This window comes from Hakea prostrata, chromosome 5, assembly GCF_041222555.1.
Source record: "Hakea prostrata isolate BN-2017 chromosome 5, UWA_Hpros_2, whole genome shotgun sequence".
Lineage (NCBI taxonomy): Eukaryota > Viridiplantae > Streptophyta > Magnoliopsida > Proteales > Proteaceae > Hakea > Hakea prostrata.
Genome location: NC_142604.1, coordinates 39,087,509 through 39,109,230, shown reverse-complemented (window position 1 = coordinate 39,109,230; position 21,722 = coordinate 39,087,509). Strand labels below are relative to the sequence as shown.

The 21,722-nt window shown below is 39.9% G+C and overlaps 1 protein-coding gene across 1 annotated transcript; it reads right to left on the bottom strand.

Annotated features, from left to right (window-relative positions):
• Window positions 1-9,991: 9,991 nt before the first annotated feature.
• Window positions 9,992-20,658, bottom strand: LOC149015950 (putative indole-3-pyruvate monooxygenase YUCCA10). Its single transcript, XM_089155790.1, has 4 exons — window positions 19,978-20,658; window positions 19,655-19,888; window positions 19,334-19,456; window positions 9,992-10,374 (listed from the first exon to the last, which is right to left on the bottom strand). Exons 1-4 carry the CDS (start codon window positions 20,605-20,607, stop codon window positions 10,213-10,215), a joined length of 1,149 nt encoding a protein of 382 aa, XP_089011916.1. The 5' UTR covers window positions 20,608-20,658; the 3' UTR covers window positions 9,992-10,212.
• Between the last annotated feature and the right edge of the window lie 1,064 nt (window positions 20,659-21,722).

Here is a 21,722-nt window from a genome sequence, read left to right as displayed (position 1 = left end):
TTCAAACCTAGAGGGACCAAAATACCCCTCAGGTTATTTAATATAAAGTGTTATGAATAAAATGACCTTTAATTATTTACAACATATATTTTTTTAAACTACATATTAATTAATGCTTAATGACAAAAAAAAATGTTAATTTAATATATAGTTTTAGAAAATATATTTTGTGAATAGTTAAAAGGGCATTTTAGTCATAACACATTGTATTAAATAACTTGAGGAGGTATTTTAGTTCTTCAAAATTGAAATTTGAATACACTTAATAAGCATCTAATGGTGTTAGTTTGGTTGGGACTCATACATAAAATCTAAAAAACTTATAAAATAAATAAATATTTTAAAAAAATATATTAAAAAAAAAAAAAAACATACACAAATGATTTCAATTGTAAAATGTTGAAATGCAAATCAAACAAATAATGGTAATTAGTTGCTTCACAAATTATGAATATTCCATTTACAATATAAAAATCAAATAAAAAGAATAAAAAAAATAATTACGAAAGATAGACTATATAAATTAAAATAAAAAATAAAAAATAAAAAAATAATAGAAAGAGAGAGAGTTAAAATGGAGAAAGAGTGAGAGAAAATATATGATTCTAGAGAAAATTTATGAATAAACTCATAACCTTTAGTTTTTTCAAGTTTCCTCCAATGAGGAAAGAGGAGAGATGAGAGAATAAATAGAAATGAAAAGAAAAAATAAATTGGGAAAGATTGTAAGAAGGGATAATTACAATACCTTAATTACTAAAAGAAAGGACCTTACTTTTTATGAAATTAATATTGTCCCTTTCACTTTTGATGGGATTAAAAGAGTGTTACTATTGGATGTATAATATCCATTTTACCCTTCTAGAATTAAGAAGCCAACATATAATATTACTTGAACTTAAAAACAATTATATGAAATACCCATTCTATCCTTGTATTCTTGTAAAATTTAGATTCCAAAAAGGGATACTATGAAAAAAAAAAAAAAAAAAAAAAGGGAGGGCCTTTGAGTGATATCACTGGTTCATTGGATCATAAGAGAGCAATTCCTTGCGTCTGGTGCATTTGGTAACTACTACTTTGATTTGTTAATCCACTGTAAAGAATACTTCGATTGGTTAATCAACTAATTATTAGTTCCATTGATTTGTCCATCAATAGCATTTCCTTGCTCTATTCTTCAATGTAGAACAAAGTAATTGTTATGGATATCTTATAACAGACTTGTTTGGGTCGACTAAAGAAGAACTAGACCGATCAAACCTTGGTCTGACCACGAATAAAACGAAGGCACTAAGCAAGATTTACAATTTGAATTGTATCCAACCTCCATAAAGATAGGGATAAGGATTCCAATCAAGTCAAGTTACTCCTAGAATCTAGATCGGACTCCACAACTACAATCCAAGTAATACTGTCTTGGCGGATAAGATTCCTCTCCCCAGGAAGCTAGCAACAATTACAGAGTTCTATTCGAATTCCATTACTGCATAGTTAAGGTAACCTCTCCTAAGATCTATAAATACCCACATATTCATCATTATGAGGTATGCACTCTTGAGTTATTGAATATATTGAGAGATTGAGCTTGCTTCCTTTGTTAGTTTGAACTAATTTGTTCGTCGGAGACGAAACTCGACTACACCGGTCGAGCACGTTTTTGCAGGTTCGAGCGTTTGACCAGGAGAGACTGAATTCTACAACAACATTGGCGCCATCTGTGGGAATCTTGATCAAAAAGCCATTATCAAGAATGCTAAATCAACCAAATAATAAGGTGATCAAATTCTCTTGTGAGGTAATACTACCTTCAATTTCCCTTTTGAGTAATTCAACCATAAGGTATGTCAAGTATTCCCTTTCTCTTAAAAATAATAATTATTCTTCATGGAGTTTGATGAATTATTTATCGAATTTTTTTTACTGCTATGCTATTCAAAATCTGATGGGAATTCACTCAAATTTATGAGAAACCAACCACTCGCTTCATTAAGTGGGTCGATTTTCTGAGAACTAATTTTTGATTAATTAAGTTTGTACGATCAAATATCATTGTCGCAATGACTAGTTTATTGTTTAAGTGGGGTTGGTTCAAGTGGTAAGCAACTTGGTCCGCTTAAGCAAGGTTCCGGTATCGAAACCTTGTGGATGCAAAAAATTCCCGCTGAGAGACGCACCCACCACAGCCAGGTGTGCGACCCGGGTCGAACACCGGATTAGTCAGGGCAAAGCCTTGGAATCGAGGTTGGCAACCAAAAAAAAGAAAAGAAAAAAGAGGTGGCAGATTTACAATGAATTACCATTACTTATGTTTTGTTTCGGAAAAAGTGCGATTATATAAACAAAAGAGATGACAAATCCACAATGAGTCACTACTCTTCATGCTTGCTTCATACTGAAGATGTTTTGGCGGTGGAGGAGTATTTCGAAATGAAGTTGCTGCGGTGGTTTTCAATTTCAATATTTTTTTAAATGTTAAAACCAACTTTGAGGCTGAATTGGAAACTTTCATTCACGGATTACGTTGGGCAAGGCATTTACAAATTAAAAAGCTTTGGGTAGAAAGTGATTCAAAAGCTGTGGTGACTTTAATACAGCAGAAGAAAATACCTTGGTATATCTTTCATATGTGGAGAGAGTTACAAGAATATTTGTTGACTATAGATTGGAAGATTTCACATTGCTATTGTGAAACTAATACAGTGGCAGATTTTTTGGCAAATTCGGCAGCTAGAATAGGAACTTCTGATATTAACATTCCTTGGTCAGCTTCAATCCTTAATGAACTTGATGTGGATGACTCTAGACGTCCTAGATTTCGTTTTATAAGTTAGTGGTTTTCTAATCTAAGCAAGAACCAATGAGGAAGGGTGTATTGGGGGCAACAGTTGTTGCGGGTAAGGGAGGTTGGTTCTTTATACGGTATTAATTGATGTACTTTTAATATTTCTTCTTCGCTTAATATAATGATCCTTTTAGCGAAAAAAAAAAACTCTTCATGCTTGCTTTTAACGGTTATATAAAGAGGATTGATTGCATATTTATATGAATTAATTATATTTGTTTTACCATGATGTGCAAACCTTTTGGCAAAGTACTGTTAATTTTTATAACTCCCTTAAAGAGCGGAACGAGTGAAGTCGGGTTGATCAAAGAATCCTCTGCTGCAACGCCTTTCTTTTGTGTTCGTTTGTTTCGAATTTCAAAACAAAAACAACGGCAGGCAAAGATGAAGATCCGGGTATCGGAATCGATCTTGGAACAACCTACTCTTATGTTGGAGTTATCACAGGTCTGAATGTGCTATGCATCATTGAAGAGCCAACTGCTGCTACCATTGCTTATGGTCTTGACAAGAAAACAACATGGTGGGAACGAAACTGGGTATTTATGCAGCCCATGTTCGACTATCAAGCCCTTTTTAGAATGCTGCCCAAACCGGAGCCACTTCTTCTTCATCGGAACCGTTTCCGTTGTCATCCATTTTTCTCTTTCAGTTTGTCGAAATGGTGGGAACCAAATATCAAAGCTATTCTTGTCCTTCACATGTAGATCTGTTTGGAGTGGCATTATTCTCAGATTTTTACAGGCTAAAGATCATGTCTTGGCAATTGTATTATTTTCTCAGTATCTCACTGGTTGGGTTAGTACACCCATAAAAGCTCCTCTTATTGCAACACTTCTGGCAGCCACCACATAAAAGTTCCTATTGTTACAGCGATAACACGGGCACAGCTTTGAATATGGCTACTCTTGAAGAGATTCTTCAAGCAAATAGTCGATTTCAACGAAGCTGATACAACACGTTGATGTATTCCGTATATCTCCGTGACAGAAACAACAAAGCGACCTCCTTAACAAGACCAGCAGTAACGATCTCGCAGCGATGAGCTTTCACGGCCTTGCCTTCCTCAAATAAGCAAATACCGCAAGTTCTTGTTCGAAATCCATGGCAGCACCATCACCTTCACCGCTGTTGATTTCATTAGAGAAGATGACTCTATAATAGAGATTTCTTATCATTATTTTTTTTTCTCTAATTACTTTTTAAATCTTCAATTTGCAGAAATTCTTTTTACATTTGATCCATTATCAGGATTATTCGAGTTGGATATGGAATATCAAGCAATATTATTCTTAAGTGAGCTAGTATGGATTCAACAGCAACAATGTGTTTAGCTTCTACAACAAAAGTCTTATATACAATATTTTCAAAGCCCGTGAGCTCATGGATAGCAAAATATCATCAAAATTACAAGTATGAAAGCTCAAGATATAATCAACCATACATGATCGGGATAAAAGAGTTCTACATACAAGTAAAAGTTCTCAGTTAGATGAAGCATAACAGCTCAATAAAGACTTGACCTATCATGCTTGGGGGAGCAAAGAGAGATAAACATCTCACATCTCGACCTATATAGAAAGATTTCTTCAGTTCTCAACATCGAACTCCCTTGCACGGAAGCACGAGCATGGGCAGTTCCCAAAATTGAACTCCAGGTGCTCGGAAATTTGAGCTCGGCCAGTTCCCAAATTGAAGTCCCTGGCTCATAACCATGGGCAGTTCCCAAATCGAACTCCCTTGCTTGGAATCACGAGCACGGTAGTTCCCAAATTGAACTCCCTGGCTCATAACCATGGGCAGTTCCCAAATTGAACTCCCAAGCTCATAACCATGGGCAGTTCCTAAAATTGAACTCCCGGTGCTCGAAAATTCGAGCACGGCTAGTTCCCAAATCGAACTCCCTTGCTCGGAAGCACGAGTATGGCAGTTCCCAAATTGAACTCCCTTGCTCCATGAGCACGGCCAGTTCCCAAATTGAACTCCCTGGCTCATAACCATGGGCAGTCCCCAAATTGAACTCCCGATGCTCGAAAATTCGAGCACGGTTAGTTCCCAAATTGAACTCTCTGGCTCAAAACCATGGATAGTTCCCAAATTGAACTCCCAAACTCATAACCATGGGAAGTTCCCAAAATTGAACTCCCTGGCTCATAACCATGGGCAGTTCCCAAATTGAACACCTAGGCTCATAACCATGGGCAGTTCCCAAAATTGAACTTCTGGTACTCGAACATTCGAGCACGGCCAGTTCCCAAATTGAACTCCCTGACTCATAACCATGGGCAGTTCCCAAATTGAACTCCCTGGCTCATAACTATGACCAGTTCCCAAATTGAACTCCCTGGCTCATAACCATGGGTAGTTCCCAAAATTGAACTCCTAGTGCTTGAAAATTCGAGCACAGGCAGTTCCCAAGATTGAACTCCGTGTGCTCGGAATTTCGAGCATGGGCAATTCCCAAATTGAACTCCCTTGCTCAATGAGCACGGCCAGTTCCCAAATTGAACTCCCTTGTTCAAGGAACACGGCTAGTTCCCAAATTGAACTCCCTGGCTCATAACCATAAGCAGTTCCCAAATTGAACTCACTAGCTCATAACCATGGGTAGTTCCCAAAATTGAACTCGCGGTGCTTGGAAATTCAAGCACAGGCAGTTCCCAAGATTGAACTCCAGGTGCTCGGAATTTCGAGCACGGACAGTTTCCAAAAATTGAACTCCCTTGTTCATAAGCATGGGCAGTTCCCAGTGATAGGAATAGTTCTCAGGAACTCCCAGTGCTCAAAATATTGAGCACGGATAGTTCTCAAGTTGAACTCCCAGTGCTTGGAATATTGAGCACGGAAAGTCCTCAAGAACTCCCAGTGCACGGAAAGTCCACAAGAACTCCCGGTGCTCGGAAAATTGAGCACAAACAATTCCCAAATTGAACTCCCTTACTCGAACTCATGAAGCCAGGCAGTTCCCAAAGTGAACACCAAACACGGAGGCAATGAAGAAGACTAAAGGAATTATGAAAGGATTAACAAAATGCTTGACCAATACATGGTCAACCAAACAACTTCAAATGAAAGCTCAAGAGCTCGACCAATTTGATGATCCGCCCGACCACAAGCAGTTCGACTAGATCAATGGTTTGAGCACTATGAAAATTCAGATGCATTTGACCAAAACAATGGTTTAAATGGAGATAATACAAAAAGGCATCGAATCGTCGTCGGGAGAAACTTAGTCCCTTGGCCCCGAACATGGAATTAACGTGACCAAGTGACTAGGGGGCTTATGTTATGGATATTTTATAATAGACTTATTTGGGTCTACTAAAGAAGAATTGGACCGATCAAACCTTGGTCTGACCACAAATAAAACAAAGGCACTAAGCAAGGTATACAATTTGAATCGTATCCAACCTCCTTAAAGATAGGGATAAGGATTCCGATCAAGTCGGGTTACTCCTAGAATCCAGATCGGACTCCACAACTACAATCCAAGTAATACTGTCTTGGCGGATAAGATTCCTCTCCCTAGGAAGCTAGCAACAATTACAGAGTTCTATTCGAACTCCATTATTGCACAGTTAAGGTAACCTCTCCTAAGATCTATAAATACCCACATTTTCATCATTATAAGGTATGCACTCTTTTCAATACAAATCCTTCTCTTTTGTTGAAACTTACTTCAACAAATTATCTCATTTGGCGAGCTCAACTTTTACCTTTCTTGCGAAGTCATAACCTATTAGGTTATGTTGACGGATCGTTTTATCGTCCAACCTCAAATGCTCTACCTGGATTTGACGATTCTAAAGGAAATACTGGTTTTAATGGTGTTTTCTTGGTCGTTCTTTGGGATCGGCAGGATCAATTGATCCTTGGATGGATCGTGTCTTCTCTTTCTCAAATTGCCCTACCTCATGTGGATTCAGCGAAGACTTCGCGAGAAGCATGGCAACCGCTTGCTAAGGTGTTCTCCTCTGCATCTAGATTTCATATTCTACATTTAAAGAATTGTTTGTTTCATCCTCAACAGGGATCTTCTACAATTAGTGATTTCTTCTTGAAGCTCAGACTATTTCCGATACTCTTGCCGCAGTTGACAGTCCAGTACCTGGATGAGGATCTTGTCTTGGCAACTCTACGAGGTCTTGGTGAGGAGTATCGTGATTTTTCGACCTCTATTGAACTCCGAGTAGATCCAGTTAGTTTTGAAGATCTTGCTGGTCTTTTGTTAACGCGTGAATTGAATCTTGATGCTAATTCAATTTTTGTTGATGCTCTTACTGCAAATCTTGCAATGAGTGGAAGATCTAATCGTTTCTCTCACTCTGGTTCTTGCTATTCTAGTCGTGCTAATACTTGGTCGTGCCTTACCACACGAGGTAAGACAATTTCAGAAAGAGAAGACACGATGCATCCAAGGATCAATTGATCCTGCCGATCCCAAAGATCGACCGAGAAAATACCATTAGAACCAATATTTCTTCATAATTGTCAGATCCAGGTAGAGCAGTTAGAGGTTGGACGAGAAAACGATCCGTTGACATAACCTAATAGGTTATGACCGCGCAAGAAAGGTAAAAGTTGAGCTCGCCAAATGAGATAGTTTGTTGAAGTAAGTTTCAACGGTAACCAACGCAGGTGTAGACGAACCCATTGCCATTAACGTAGAGCAAGAAAAACTCAAAAAACTGAAGGCTGCAGATGAAAAATCTCAAAAGTAAAGTGAAGAAAGCACAAGATAGCGTAGGTAAAAAGCAAGATAGCTTCACAAGAAGCCAAGAAACAGAACCCAAAAGTCAAAAAACCAAAAAGCAAACACCAAGATCAAGATAGCATCAGCCAAACAGCTTAACTGATACCATGTGAACACATTTGATTTCAATATATTTCATAAAGTAAGAGTATAGCCTATTTATAAACATATCTAAATAGCAAACAGCTGTATCTCCTAGTACAACTGTCACTCTCTCACCTCTTTAATTTCTTTTCTTTTTTTTTTTATTTTTTTTTTTTTAAATTGAGTTATAAGTGGGTAGGGTTGTTAATGGTTCGGTTCAGTTCAGTTCGTGCTTTCGTTGATTTGATTCAGGTGAACAGGCCAATAATATGTTAGACCAAACCAGCTTGAAACCAATAGGTTTCAATCCTCAATCACAGCCCCCATCCAATTAGTCTTGGGTTTGTCCATAAACTGGCCCCAACCAAATGGTACCTTCTTAGTTGAAAATGGAAGTCATCTGATCTGCAAGGGTTTAGTTAAAGGTATGCCATTACAGATTCAAGACTATTCATTAACCCTTGCTCATGCACTACTCGTGTTTAGAGCCGATGTTATATTCGGGGTCTAGTGGCTCGCTCAACTCTTTGTGTTTGATTACAATAGATTGACCTTGCAATTTGGAGATGCCAATCGGACGATGCGACTAATTCGTGATGCAATTTGTCCACCACTTCAATTACACTACTATGGGCTTGAACGGACATCGGAGGTAAGAACATATGCTGCGCTTTTTAAGTTGGACCCGACTAATAAGGTACGGTTCTGGTTTTCAATATTCAAAGTTGGTACCCTACTGAAACCGTACCGATTGACACCCTTATATCAGGTCCATTGCTGACAAAGAAATAGACCATCAATTTCCTTGTAGATGTGTGACATGTGTCCCAACATCACATCAAATGGTTGAAATCCATTTATAAGTCACACATCAATCACTCATTTGATGTGATTTATAAATAATTTTCAACAATTTGATGTGATGTTGGGACACATGGCACATATCTATAAGGAAATGGACGGTGACTTCATAAATTTCCTTACACATGTTCAGTGATGAATGATGTTTTCAAGCCATATTTAAGGATTTAATTTACTGGTGTTCTTCGATGATTTACTTGTTTATAGCCCCACTAGGGTGCCACATCTAATCATCTCCACATGGTTTTGGAGACACTAAAGCAGCACCACCTATATGCTTATAGAAGAAAGTGCATTTTCGCCAAGAGGGAGATCAAGTATTTGTGACATATGGCCTCCGGCTAGGGGCTAGCAGTAGATCAAAGTAAAGTTGTGTTATTAAATTGATTCACTCCAAGCAATGTTCAACAAAATTGCAAAAGAACTGTCACCAAAATCACTTGCGCAAAACGAGTGATTTCATCCTAAGTTTCGATCTAGACCGCAGATCGACTGCACTGTGTTGCACATTGCACGACACTAAAGCAATCCAGGCATACCCTGCTCTATCTATCAGCGCTAATTAAGGACCCCCAGTTTTTTGCAAACTACTAGGGAGCAGCGCTACTCCGAGCAGCTGACTGCCCAGATGAATTTTTCCGTCCAGATTAAATCTAGAGTATTTAATTAAGTGTTCACTTAAATCTGGACCTAAAAGTTCATCTGGGCGATCAGCTGCTTGGAGCAGCGCTGCTCCCAAACATAATCCTGTTTTTTAGCCACTTCTGGAGAGAAATCCACGAATTACAGGAAACAACACTACCCTTAAGCAACTCTTACGTACCATCTGTAGACAGTCAGGCAAACCAAAGTGCTCAACCGATGCTTGGAAATGTATCTTTGGTGGGTGTTTGATTGGGGTGGGTAGAATACTCCTACAGCACAGCGTTCACTCTGCTATCAACATGACACCCTTTCAGGTGCTCTATGGAAGGCCCCTCTACCTACACTAAGCCGATGCATTCCCTATACCAGCCCAAACCCTGTGATAGAAGAAGAGCTTAAGACTCAAGATCAGATCCTATCATAGTTGAAGAAAAGCTTTACTAGAGCCCAATTCTGTATGAAGTCCATCGTTGGTGAACACAGAAAGGATGAGGAGAATCCGATTGGAGATTGGATTTATGTCAAATTCAAGCTTACACAGTCCTTTGGTGGTTGGGCCTTCAAGCACTGTTCATCAAGGATGCTTTTTTGTTCTTGGTAGAAGTTCAATCAAGGATGTTACAAGCTTGAAAAATGGGAGCTCAAAACCTCATTGTGGAATTTGGTTCTTTGGAGATGATCCAAGGTTAATTAAAGCCTATCAACTAGCCCTGACTTCACAGCGAGTCATGTGTTAAGCTCAGTCTACCAAGAACTTTGGAGCCTTACCAAAATCACATAAGAAACAACATTGACATCCCCAAAAAGATCAAATATATTTAATTATCATCTATATAAATAAGCAAGTCATAAAACATATAAAAATAGGCACTAGTACTTAGCAAATGAACTATCCCTTTTTCATATTTATATATTTGATAATGAAAAGATGAACTCTACTTACAATAAATAATACTAGTTTCTCAACCATCATGGTATAACCACCATTTAAACATCACTTGATTTAAATCATGGTCAAGGGCCTTTATAAGAGTGCTTTGATATCATTCGCAATGTTTTGGGCATCCATGCTAAGTCCAAACAATCCTCTCCTTGCTAGCCCTGCACAATAGAGACCATTCTTTCCCTTCCAGTGGTTTGGATGTTGTTTTGAGAATCCATTTTCATCGAGGAGACTCCCATCATCCTAGATTTTGGGGGTGGGGGGGGGGGGGGAAAGTTATCACATATGTATAAATGATTCACTACCTTAAGTATAAATGATTCACAAGAAGAACTTCTAGCAATTTCGTCACATACCCAAGTGCACTTACTATTACATTTATGTTTTGTTCATATGTAGTATCCACAAAGGTTCTCATTACAAGTTGAGTGTCTAGTGAAATTCTTAGTTAAATTAGGCCAGAGTAGTTTTTCCAATGATAGATACTTGAGGCCTAAAACCAATTTGGGGCAAAAAATTTATGGTGTCCACTTTTGGCTTGGAGCATTCCATGGATCTCTTATTAGAAAATTGTCGTGGATTAAATGTGATTCAGCTTGTAATTTTAATTTGGATTCTTGGTTCTTCAAGAATAGTTCAATCATATTGACTGTATCTCACTTGTATTTTGGAGAAGCAATCCCAGTTGCTGATTTCTTAGCCAAGTTGGCATTAAGATTATTGGATTCCTCTTCTTGTCTTGCCTCTATCAATGTATAAGATTATTTATTAATTGATGCTTAATGACGACCAAGATTTTGTATCTTGATTATGCAACTTGGTTGTGATAATAATTTTTCTCTCTTGTTGATGGCACTACCTAGGGGTGCAAGTTAGGTCTTGATGACCTAAATATGGCCTCATGCCCTGTTTGTGCTAAAATTTCTGGCCTTTAGAGACAGGCTTGGGTCAGGTTAGTGTTGACCATTTGATTAGGATTGGCTGGACCGTACCACCTTGTAGATTATTTTTGGTAATAGTAGTAGGGAAATTATGCATAGCTTTGCTATTCTCTAGTTAGGATCAAGGTGAAGGTTAGCATCAAGGTTAGGGCCAGGGTGCTTGCCCAACAAATCTGTTGTTTTCCTAACAAGAAAGTGACATAGCACCATATCTTACTCAAGATGGACTCCTATGAAAATAAGAGGTTCTTTACTAACAAGATTTTGGGACAAGATCACCTACTTTTAAGTCTACAATGAGACATTGTTAAGTAAAAAAAAACTAGGTTGAAGGAAACTATTAGTCTAGACCACAAGGTCATTTTAAGGAGGAAGCGGCGAGAAATAAACATAATGAATCACTAGCACAGTGTTTAGCCGAGCAAATTGCTCGGACACCCCAAACAAGAGACCCTTAAACATTGACAACTCACTTTATTTTTTAAAAGAAAATACAATTGCAAGTTGGACTGCCAGTAAACACATCAGTCCAATAGTTATTGAATGCCGTTAAATCGTCGTTATTTTTTCTTAAATTCCAAACTACCCTTGAATTATATGAGATTACCTAAATGCCATCATGAAAAATTAAAGAAAAGAAAGAGGTTGGGGGTGAGAAGCAAATAAGGAAGAGTACACTGTTGGAGAATAAGTCTAATGAAGAAAGGTAGACACGTTCTTTTCACCCCTTTATACATAAGATTATAATGATCTCTACAATTATGAAAATTTTTAGTGCCACCCCATGAGTTATCTAAGATTAATCAATCAGACCCTCCATGGGGTGAAAATATATCAAAGGCAACACAATTAAGTGCTCATAGATGCGAGTTAAACTTTTCGAAAAGACAAGAATACACTTGACGGAAAAGCCCTTGCTCAACTCTTTTCTTTGTCTTCCTCTACCATCTATGACTTCTTCCTCTCCCAATCATAAATCCTCACAAAGTTTTGGAGATATGGTTCATTAATAATATCATTAATGGTGGTTTTAAACTTCGGATGTGGGGGTAATACGGGAAATGGATAAATAAAAACTAACTTAGACTAAGCTGTAAGTAATAGATGGTCAGGGCATTGCTATTCGCGACGCCGAGGGAAAGCTCTTGAGTGCTTCATCCTTACCTAGGAACTATAACTCTGCTGAAGAAGGAGAAATTCTTGCTTTCAGAGCAGGATTACTGGAGGCGCTTGCATGTGGATACGAGTCAATCCTAATTGAGTCCGATTGCAAGCAGATAATCAGGTACCTTTAAGGGAAATTCAACCCCCGATGGTAGTAGAGCCTCTGATTCAGGATATTCATTATTTAATGGATAACTTCATACATTGTATCCCCGCCTTTATACCTAGGAGTTCTAATGTTATATCAGATCTCTTAACCAGGAAAGCCCTTTCGGTTTCGGGCCCGAAAGAATGGCCGTCTTCCACTGTGTGGTTGGTGGAATTATGTTCACCCCACCCCTTGCCCGCTTGGAATAAGATTGTTGTTTACCCAAAAAAAAAAAAAAAAAAAAAAGTAATAGAGGGTCAGACTGATAAATTGAATAACTTAAGGGTGATATTAATATTAGGGGAACTTTTTGGCGAGAAACAATGCGAAACAAGAGAGCGGTGCTGATGTCTAGAGCGGTGCTGCCTCCTCGTTAACTCCGACCATCGTTTTATCCGCCGGTGTGCGTGGCTTTTTCCGCCCTTGGGCGTGCTACCTCTTTAATGCCATAAATACTATTTATCTCTCCCTGGTTTCTCTTATTGTTTCTCTTCCTTCCCTATTACTATATTCTGAACACTGGTTTCTCTTGTTATTTTCCTTCCCTCTTATTATATTCTGAACTTTTGAGGTAGCCATGTCTTTGACAGGTCAACCTCCGACCAACCTTCAAGTTATGGTTCCTGTGAACTTTCCTCAACAAAACCCTTCAAACCCACCGTCCCCTTCTCCCTCTCAACCAGATTCTCTCCCTGAATCCCCAAATGTGGGTAGTGACATAGATACCTCTACTGGAGAGCTCATTCTGGATGCGGCTGATGAACTGAGGCTTGCGAAGCAGTGGGCTAATAGACTAGTGGGGTTTGTCATGGAGGGCCGACCTTTTAACCGGCAAACAGTCACAAAAGGGTTATTGGTGGCCTGGAATACCTGTCAAAAGGTTGATGTCAATTCCATTGGAGATAGGAAGTTCATGTTTCAGTTTCATCATGCGATAGATAAGGAGAATGTTTTGCAGGAGGGTCCCTGGACTGTAGCAGGTAATCTGATGCTGCTTGAACCTTGGAATAGCAGACGACAGTGGGCTTTTGAACACTGTGATTTTTGGGTTCAGCTCCATTCAGTCCCATACGATCTACTAGATCCATTGATTGTTATGAAGATGGTAAGAATAGTAGGGGAAACCAGTAAACTGATGATTATCGATGGCATGCAATTTGGCTCTCAAGTGAACTATGTAAGAGCGAGGGTTAATCTCAACATTAAGAAAACACTGAGGTCCTCCATCTCTATCAAGAATCAGCTGGATGGAGAAGTGCTGATCGGTATTAAATATGAGAAACTCCCTACTTATTGCAGTTATTGTTGTCTCATTGGTCATGATGAGAAGCGATGTATGTCTCAGTTTGAAGATTATTCTAACCACCGCAGCATGCATGGGTGTAGCAATAACTCTAAATGCAAAGACTTACCGAGGCCAAAGGGGAATGATGAGCTAAGAGGTATTATCCCCGATGAGAGATTGATCAGAAGTGCAAAATCTCTATTTTCTAAATAGTATGTGGTCGATGACGTGGGAGGTACATCGGAGTCTAGATCAGCCGGTCCGGAAACTAACTTGCAGATGGCCGGAGATGGAGAAGATGGTAGTGATAGGGGGTCTGTCTTTTCTGGCAGGAGTACTATAGGAAGTCAAATCAATAGTGGAAGGGATACTGTATCAAGGCCATGTGGCAAGAAAGAGTCTGCATTGGGGATCATTTTGCCTGGAGATTTGACCTTGCCTAGTTCAGGTATGTTAAATCACAATCAAGGAACGGAACCCAATCTTCTGTCTAATCCAAATAACCCATCAACCGTCTTGTATTCAAATTCTCCAAATTCAAATTTTTACCCGAATCATGAAACCACAAATATCGATAACCATCTTCACATTCCTGGCCCCATCCAAGACTATTTGCGTGTTTGCCCTGAGCACTCCCCAGCTGTCATGTCCTTGCTTCAACATATGGCAAACTTTAAACTTTCTTAGTCAAACCAGGAGAGTCCAAATTGTCCTCAACCAGTTCCCCAGGTAGTGTATAATCCTTCAATGGTGGTCCCCTCTCAGCTACCTCCTGACCCATGCTACGTGGGTAATGCTGGATTGCCTCATTTTCTAGTTGGGAACCCAGTTACCCATGCTACTTCGTTAAACCCAAGTTGTACCACTCCCTTTCCTAATATGGCTTTACCTTTCTCATCAACAACCATCCCAGTGAACCCTGCTGACTCTTGTCCTTCTAGTATGACTCCGTTTATCTCCCACTGTTCTAACCCTCCCAACTATCCTGCTGCCAGTGCTTCATCTTATTCCCATTCCCATACTCATCCTATCCATCTCACTCGAAATCAAACCAAACCTAATATAAGGAGAGCCCTTACTTTGGCTGAACCATCTAGACCTTTGACAAAAGTGAAGAAGGCTAGGCAAGGTAGGAAAAGTTCCAGTGCTCCTAAGGATGAGGATTTTTTACCATCCGGACTCGTGGCGGCGACCGGGGGAATCAGTCCCACGGGTCATTATGAGACTCATTAGCTGGAACTGCCAAGGTTTGGGGAGCTCCAAGGCAGTTCGTGCTTTAAATAATCTCTCCAGGGCTGAAAAACCAGATGTGTTATTCCTAGCTGAAACTAAAAGCCAAGAGTCAAGAATTAATTTTGTTAAGAGAAGGTTGCGATTTGATGAAATTTTTTCTGTGAATGCAAGGGGATCTCGGGGGGTCTTGCTATTCTGTGGAAAGATACAGTGGGAATTAAAGTTCTTCATGCTGATGATCATATTTTAGATACAGAAGTGAGATTGGAGGGGAAGAGTTTCTTCTTAAGTTGTATTTATGGTGACCCTGACAAAGAGGGGAGGCAATTAGTGTGGGACCAACTAGCCCAATTGGGAGTTAATAGAGGTGGAGCTTGGGTCTGCTGTGGTGACTTCAACAGCTACCTGGGTTGGCATGAGAAGGCTAGAGGAAATAGAAGAGGTGACAAGGACATTCAAAAATTCAGGGACTTGCTCTCTCATTGTGGATTGATGGACTTAGGGGCGAAGGGTCCATGTCTTACATGGAATAATAGAAGAAAGGGAGCAGCAAATATCAGAGTTAAGCTTGATAGAGCAGTGGCCAATGTTGAATGGCGGGTACTATTCGAGGATGCCTCGGTGTTCATTAGGCCTGCGTTTTGTTCAGACCACAACCCTGTGCTTCTTGATACTGAGGGAGGCCGTGTGAAGGGAGTTCGACCCTTTCGCTTTGAGGCTATGTGGTTGAGGGATCCAAGATGTAAAGAAGTGGTGCAACAGGCTTGGAATTCGCAGCAAGGAGACCATGTTATTCATATTCTTGTGCGTAAAGCACAGAATTGTAAAGCTGCTCTAAAAAAATGGAACCGTGATGAATTTGGTCACCTACAGACAAAAATTAAAGAGCTGAAAACTAGCTTGGGAATAGTTCAGAGCAAAGGGAAAGATGACTTCAATCAAGAGGAGGAGAACGAAATCTTAAATAAGCTGGAAGAGGAGTTGTTACGGGAGGAAGTGTTTTGGTGCCAGAAATCAAGAGTGGAGTGGATCCGATGTGGAGATAAAAACTCTTCTTTCTTTCATGCTTCGACTATTCAAAGGCGTCATTTTAATCGTATTCTGAAGCTGAAGAAAGGGGATGGTTCTTGGACTTCAAATGAAGAACAACTAGATGCAATTCTACTGGATCACTTTTGTGATGCTGTAACTTCTGAGGGAGTAGGACCAAGAGGCCTTAGTTCAGGCTCTGGATACAGTGAATCCCCTAGTTAGTGAGGAGGTCAATGCAATTTTGGACCAAAGCCCATCTGAGGAGGAGATTTTGAAGGCTTTAAATGATATGGGTCCCTTGAAGGCCCCTGGGCTCGATGGGTATCCCCCTTTGTTTTACCAAAAATTCTGGAATATAACCGAGGAAGATGTGTGCCAGTTTGTTTATGATTTCTTCTCTAATGGTGTTCTCCCTAAGGATCTTAACCGTACGTTTGTGTGTTTGATCCCAAAAATTGAAAGTCCGGAGGTGGCCGAACATTTTCGCCCCATCAGTCTCTGTGGTGTGGTGGTTAAGATCATCTCAAAGATCTTTGCAGATAAACTCAGTTCAGCTCTAGCAGGTATCATTTCCCCATCTCAGTCAACTTTCGTTCCTGATCGTTTGATTTCTGATAATATTTTTATTGCACATGAGCTATACCATTATGTGAGACATCAAAAAAAGAGTAAAAAAAAAATTTTTGGCCGTCAAATTGGACATGAAGAAAGCATATGACCGGTTAGAGTGGCCTTTCATTCGGGCCTCTCTTATTCGGTTAGGGTTTTCTTGTAGATGGGTGGACCTAATCATGGAGTGTATCTCTTCTGTTTCATACACTATGTTGGTTAATGGAGTGGAGAAGGGTTCTTTTACTCCATCAAGGGGTATTAGGCAAGGGGATCCCCTGTCCCCTTTCATTTTCATATTATGTTCCCAGGTTCTTAGTTCAATAGTGGAAGGGGCTGAGGCTAGTCAGCTTATCAAGGGGATCAGTATCAAGAATCGGGCTCCTAGGGTTTCTCATTTGTTGTTTGCTGATGACTGTTTGTTGTTCTCTGAGTTGAAGCTTGAGTATATTTGTCATCTGAAAGCATGTGTAGAGCTGTATTGTAAGGCAAGTGGGCAAGCTATCAACCTTCAAAAGTCCACCATCACTTTTAGCCCAAATACCCCTATGAGATTTCAAAGGTGGTTTTCTAGGGTGTTGAAGATAAAATATGGTGAGGGTCCAGCAAAATACTTGGGGCTTCCTACAAACTTTGGGATTGCTAAATCCAAACTGTTTAAGGAGGTGGGAGACAAGGTATCTAGAAGAACTCAAGGGTGGAAGCACAAACTCCTATCACAAGCAGGCAAGGAGGTCTTGATAAAATCAGTGGGTTCGGCCATGGCAACATTTGCAGGTTCTCATTTTGCTCTTCCTGGGGGGATTCACAAACAGATTAGAAAGGACTTGTCCAACTTCTTTTGGGGGCAATTTGGGGATGGGAAGAAACTTCATTGGATTTCTTGGTCAAGGTTATGTAGATCCAAGGAAAGGGGTGGACTGGGCTTTAGAGATTCTCATATTAATAATAAAGCCCGTTTGACTAAAGTGGCCTGGAGGTTGTGGGAAAATCCAGAATCTTATTGGGCCCAGTTTGTGAAATCCATTTATTTCCCAAATTGTTCTTTTTTGGAGGCACGAAAGGGATCAGGGGCCTCGTGGGCTTGGCAGAGTATCCTTAAGGGACGGGAAGTGCTATAGTTAGGTCTTTTGAGTCAAATTGGGGATGGAACAACAACTCCTATATGGGGTTGTAATTGGATACCTGATCTTCCATTATTTCAAGTCATTTCTTCGAAGCCGTTGGATTGCAATGTTAATATGGTGGCAGATCTCATTGATCCAATATCTAAGGAGTGGAGAAGGGATTTGCTAGATCAATGGTTTAACCAAGAAGAGAAAGAGGCTATTATGAAGATCCAAATTAGATGGACCCAGGGTGATGATAAGGTGGTATGGGGTGCCGATAAGAATGGAAGGTTTTCAGTGAAAAGTGCATATCATCTTCTATGCAACCGAAGAGACTACTGGGCAGCTCTTGGAGGGTCGTCTTCAAGAAGACATGATTGGGAGCTGGTGAAGCCGCATGCATGGAAAAGAGTATGGAGTGCCAAGTGTGTTCCTAAGGTGAAGAATTTCATTTGGAAGGCTCTAAATGATGGTCTTTCTACAGGGGTTGGGCTGCAAAAGAGGAAGGTGATTGTGGATGGTGACTGTAGAAGATGTGGCAAAGGGGTAGATTCAATCAACCATATTCTATTTGGGTGTGACCATACACGAGCGGTTTGGTTTGCATGTGATTTGGCCCCGATTTTACAGTCTACTGATACAGCTTCCTTGACCATGGTGCTTAATAATTGGTGTTCCCTGAGATTCCCAGATAAGAAGTTGGATAAAATGATGCTGAGCCTTTTCTTCTATTGTTGCTGGTATTTGTGGTTAGCCCGTAATGACTTGGTGTTTAATGGGAAGAAATGGAGCCCTGATGAAATTGTCAGTAGTGCTAAGAAAGCCCATTTTGAGTTTTGGGGTGTTGTTGATGGATCTGCTGGATCTAATGTCAGTGGTACCGGTGGTGGACCTGAGGTGAGACCATTATGGTCAAAACCTTCCTAGGGGTTCAAAATCAACTGTGATTATGCTTGTTCTAATGTTAATGGTGGCTTGGGAGTGGTGGGCCGTGATTCAAGTGGGACTTTGTGCTTGGCTTTATCTGTGCCCGGGCGATACCCTTCTGCGTTGTGTGGCGAAGCAGCGGCTCTCAGATGCAGGGTGTTGGCGGCGATCGAGGCCAAGTTGGAGCATGTTTGCTTTGAGTCGGATTGCGAGTACCTGATCTCTCTTCTCAATCGGGTTCTACCGTGCGATCCTATGGAGGTTAGCCCAATCTTAGATGACATTCGAATCTTGGTCCATCAGATTCCTAGGTGGTCTTTTTGTTCTACTTCTAGAGAGGCTAATTGTGTAGCCGATGCTCTAGCCAGGAGGGCGCTGTCGTTGGCAAGTAAGACAGTGTGGCCCGTTTCCGAGCCTTGGCTTCTTGAGTTATGCTCTCAAGATGTCTTGTGTTTTTCTTGCCTCCCTGTTTTATGAAATTTCATATTTTCACCAAAAAAAAAAAAAAAAAAAGATATTAATATTAGGGGATAACTCAAGGAGTGGGGATGAAAATTTCCCTTACAATTATACCATTACTATTCTAGCAGAACTAGAGTTAGGTGCTTTTCAAAGATATAGTGAAATTTCTAGTGTTCAAAGGACTTTGTTTTTGAGTGCTTAAGGTTTTTGAAAAAAAAAAAAAAAAAATACAAAACATGAAATTTATTGGAGAAAAGTAAATCAAAATAAAGTTTGGTTTGTTCAAGGTTACCTTGAGCCACTTGTTTGTAGATCTCTGGAATCCCGTAGCAAACACAATTGCATCAAAATGATATGAATAGCCATCAGTGAAGGTCACCTCCTCACCTTTAATTCTTGTTATTCCTGGTAAAACCTGTTTCAAAAATTCAGTGAGAATCTCGGAAACCAACCTTTCACTTGTTTATATGATTGGGAAGATTTTCTGGCGAAGCATCCAAATTAAGGCAATTGAGCAATAACCCAAATGAGTCACTATGGTCCAGGTACACTCATCAAAACCTGATGACAACCTGATTTGAGTTGTTGACTCACTACTGAGTCTTCAAACTACCTGAATTTCGCCAGATTTAATCTTCTTAACAGTGCCAACATCGATTACTGGAAATATGCCATACTTCATTTTCCGAGTGAATGGTCCTTCAACTGGCCTGGTTATCCCATACTTACTAAGATCACCAAACCACAACCTGCTAAGCAAAACCACCACCGATTCCCTCAACTTAAATGGAAGAAACTTGAACATAGCCACACCCACTTGCAAAATCTCCTTAGAAAGAATATGAACCTGTATAACATCGATCAGAACCAGTTCAATTGAGATAAACTAACCAAAACATCAATTTTAGTATTGAAAAGCAAGCTTTTAATTACTACCGGATTACGAACTACAATCGATGTCTTGGCACCATAATTGGCTAAGTCAAGAGCGATTTCCATGCCGGAATTCCCACAACCAACAACAAGAACATTCTTGTTCTTATAATTAGCCCCAGATTTATACTGAGTAGAATGTAAAACCTCTCCTCTGAAACTATCTATGCCTTCAACTTCAGGTACATATGGATCACAGCTTTCACCTGTTGCAATAACAAAAAACCTGGCTTTGTATTCTTTGATCTCTTTGGAGATTACATCCCTTGCCTTGATGTGCCATCTACTCGTTAATTCATCATATGAAGCAGACTCGACTGATTTGTTGTAATGGGTTTTCACCTCAAAACGGTTCACGTAATCATCCAAGTAGTCGAGGAATTGTTGCCTTGGTACGTATTTAGGGTAATCAGAAGGGAATGGGAAGTGAGGAAGCTGACAGGCTTGCTTGGGTAAGTGAAGGTGGAGGCGATCATAAGACTTCTTCTTCCAAAGAGGAACACAGCAATCTTCTCTTTCAAGAATTATGTTTGGGATTGATAAGAGGTTTAAGCATGCAGATGCTGCTATGCCGGCAGGGCCAGCTCCGGCTACAATCACCACCGTTTCCTCACTCGTAAGCTTCTGACTCATCTTGTCTTGGTTAAATCGTTTAAGTTTCGAACAGAAGAAGATAAGTTATGTAAGGTTATGCTTAATGATATTGATAATGTTTGTTCTTTTTCCTTTTTTTAAAACAACAAATATAGTCAAGTTTTTGAAGAATGGTGATGCTGGGTTTGTTAAGATGGTTCTAGCCAAGCCCATGGTTGTGGAAACCTTCTCAAAGCACCCTCCTTTGGGGCATTTTGCTGTGAGGGACGTGCATTAGACTGTTGTTATTGTAGTCAAGAGCGTGTCGAAGAAGAATCTTCTGGTGCCAGGTAAGTAGGTAACAAAGTCAGCTGTCAAGAAGGGAAAGTAAAATATGGGCCCAAAGAATTTTGGTAGTTTTTGTGGTAGAACCTTGGTGGTGTTTTCTGGTTAGTCTATTTATGATAATACTCTACAGTTTTGGAATTCGCTTTGCATAAGTTCTCAAAGTAGTTCTTGTCACAGTTTATTAGCCTCTATCCTGAGTATGATGGAGTCGAGTAGTCGGATGAAAACCTGGGTGCTTGACAAGCGGTGGTGAATTTTTAGTTTTACTCAAGGTTCGACATGTTGGCCCATGTTGCCTTGTCGGACCCTAGCGACACGGCGACTCGGGAAACATGTTGCCAAAAGTCGGGCGACTTTTGGTTGGGGTTCGATTTTTCATCGAACCCTTGTTTCGAAGGGTATTTCAGGTCATTTTGACCTAAAATTTGATGTGTAGCCTAATTAGAGGCCAATAAACACATTGGGAGTGTTATTTTGACCTAAAACATCACCTAAACTAATGTTCTTAATCGACCCATATCCTATTATACGCGGACGAAAGCTCCGAAACTAAAAATCTAAAAACTCATATAAACCAAATCATATAAAGTCTACAATTCATTGTACAAATACATAGAGTCATCCAACCATATAAAATTTGGAACTCTCGAGTACCAAGTAATGTGCCTAGGTGGATCGAACTCTTGTGACTCGAACTGTCTCCAGTGATGCCCCCCCCCAACAAATTCACATATTCATCCCATCTCATACGATATTGAAAGTTGTCTAGATAATCATTAACTGCAATTCTATAGCGGTCATCTTCCGTCGCCATGAGAACTCCAATT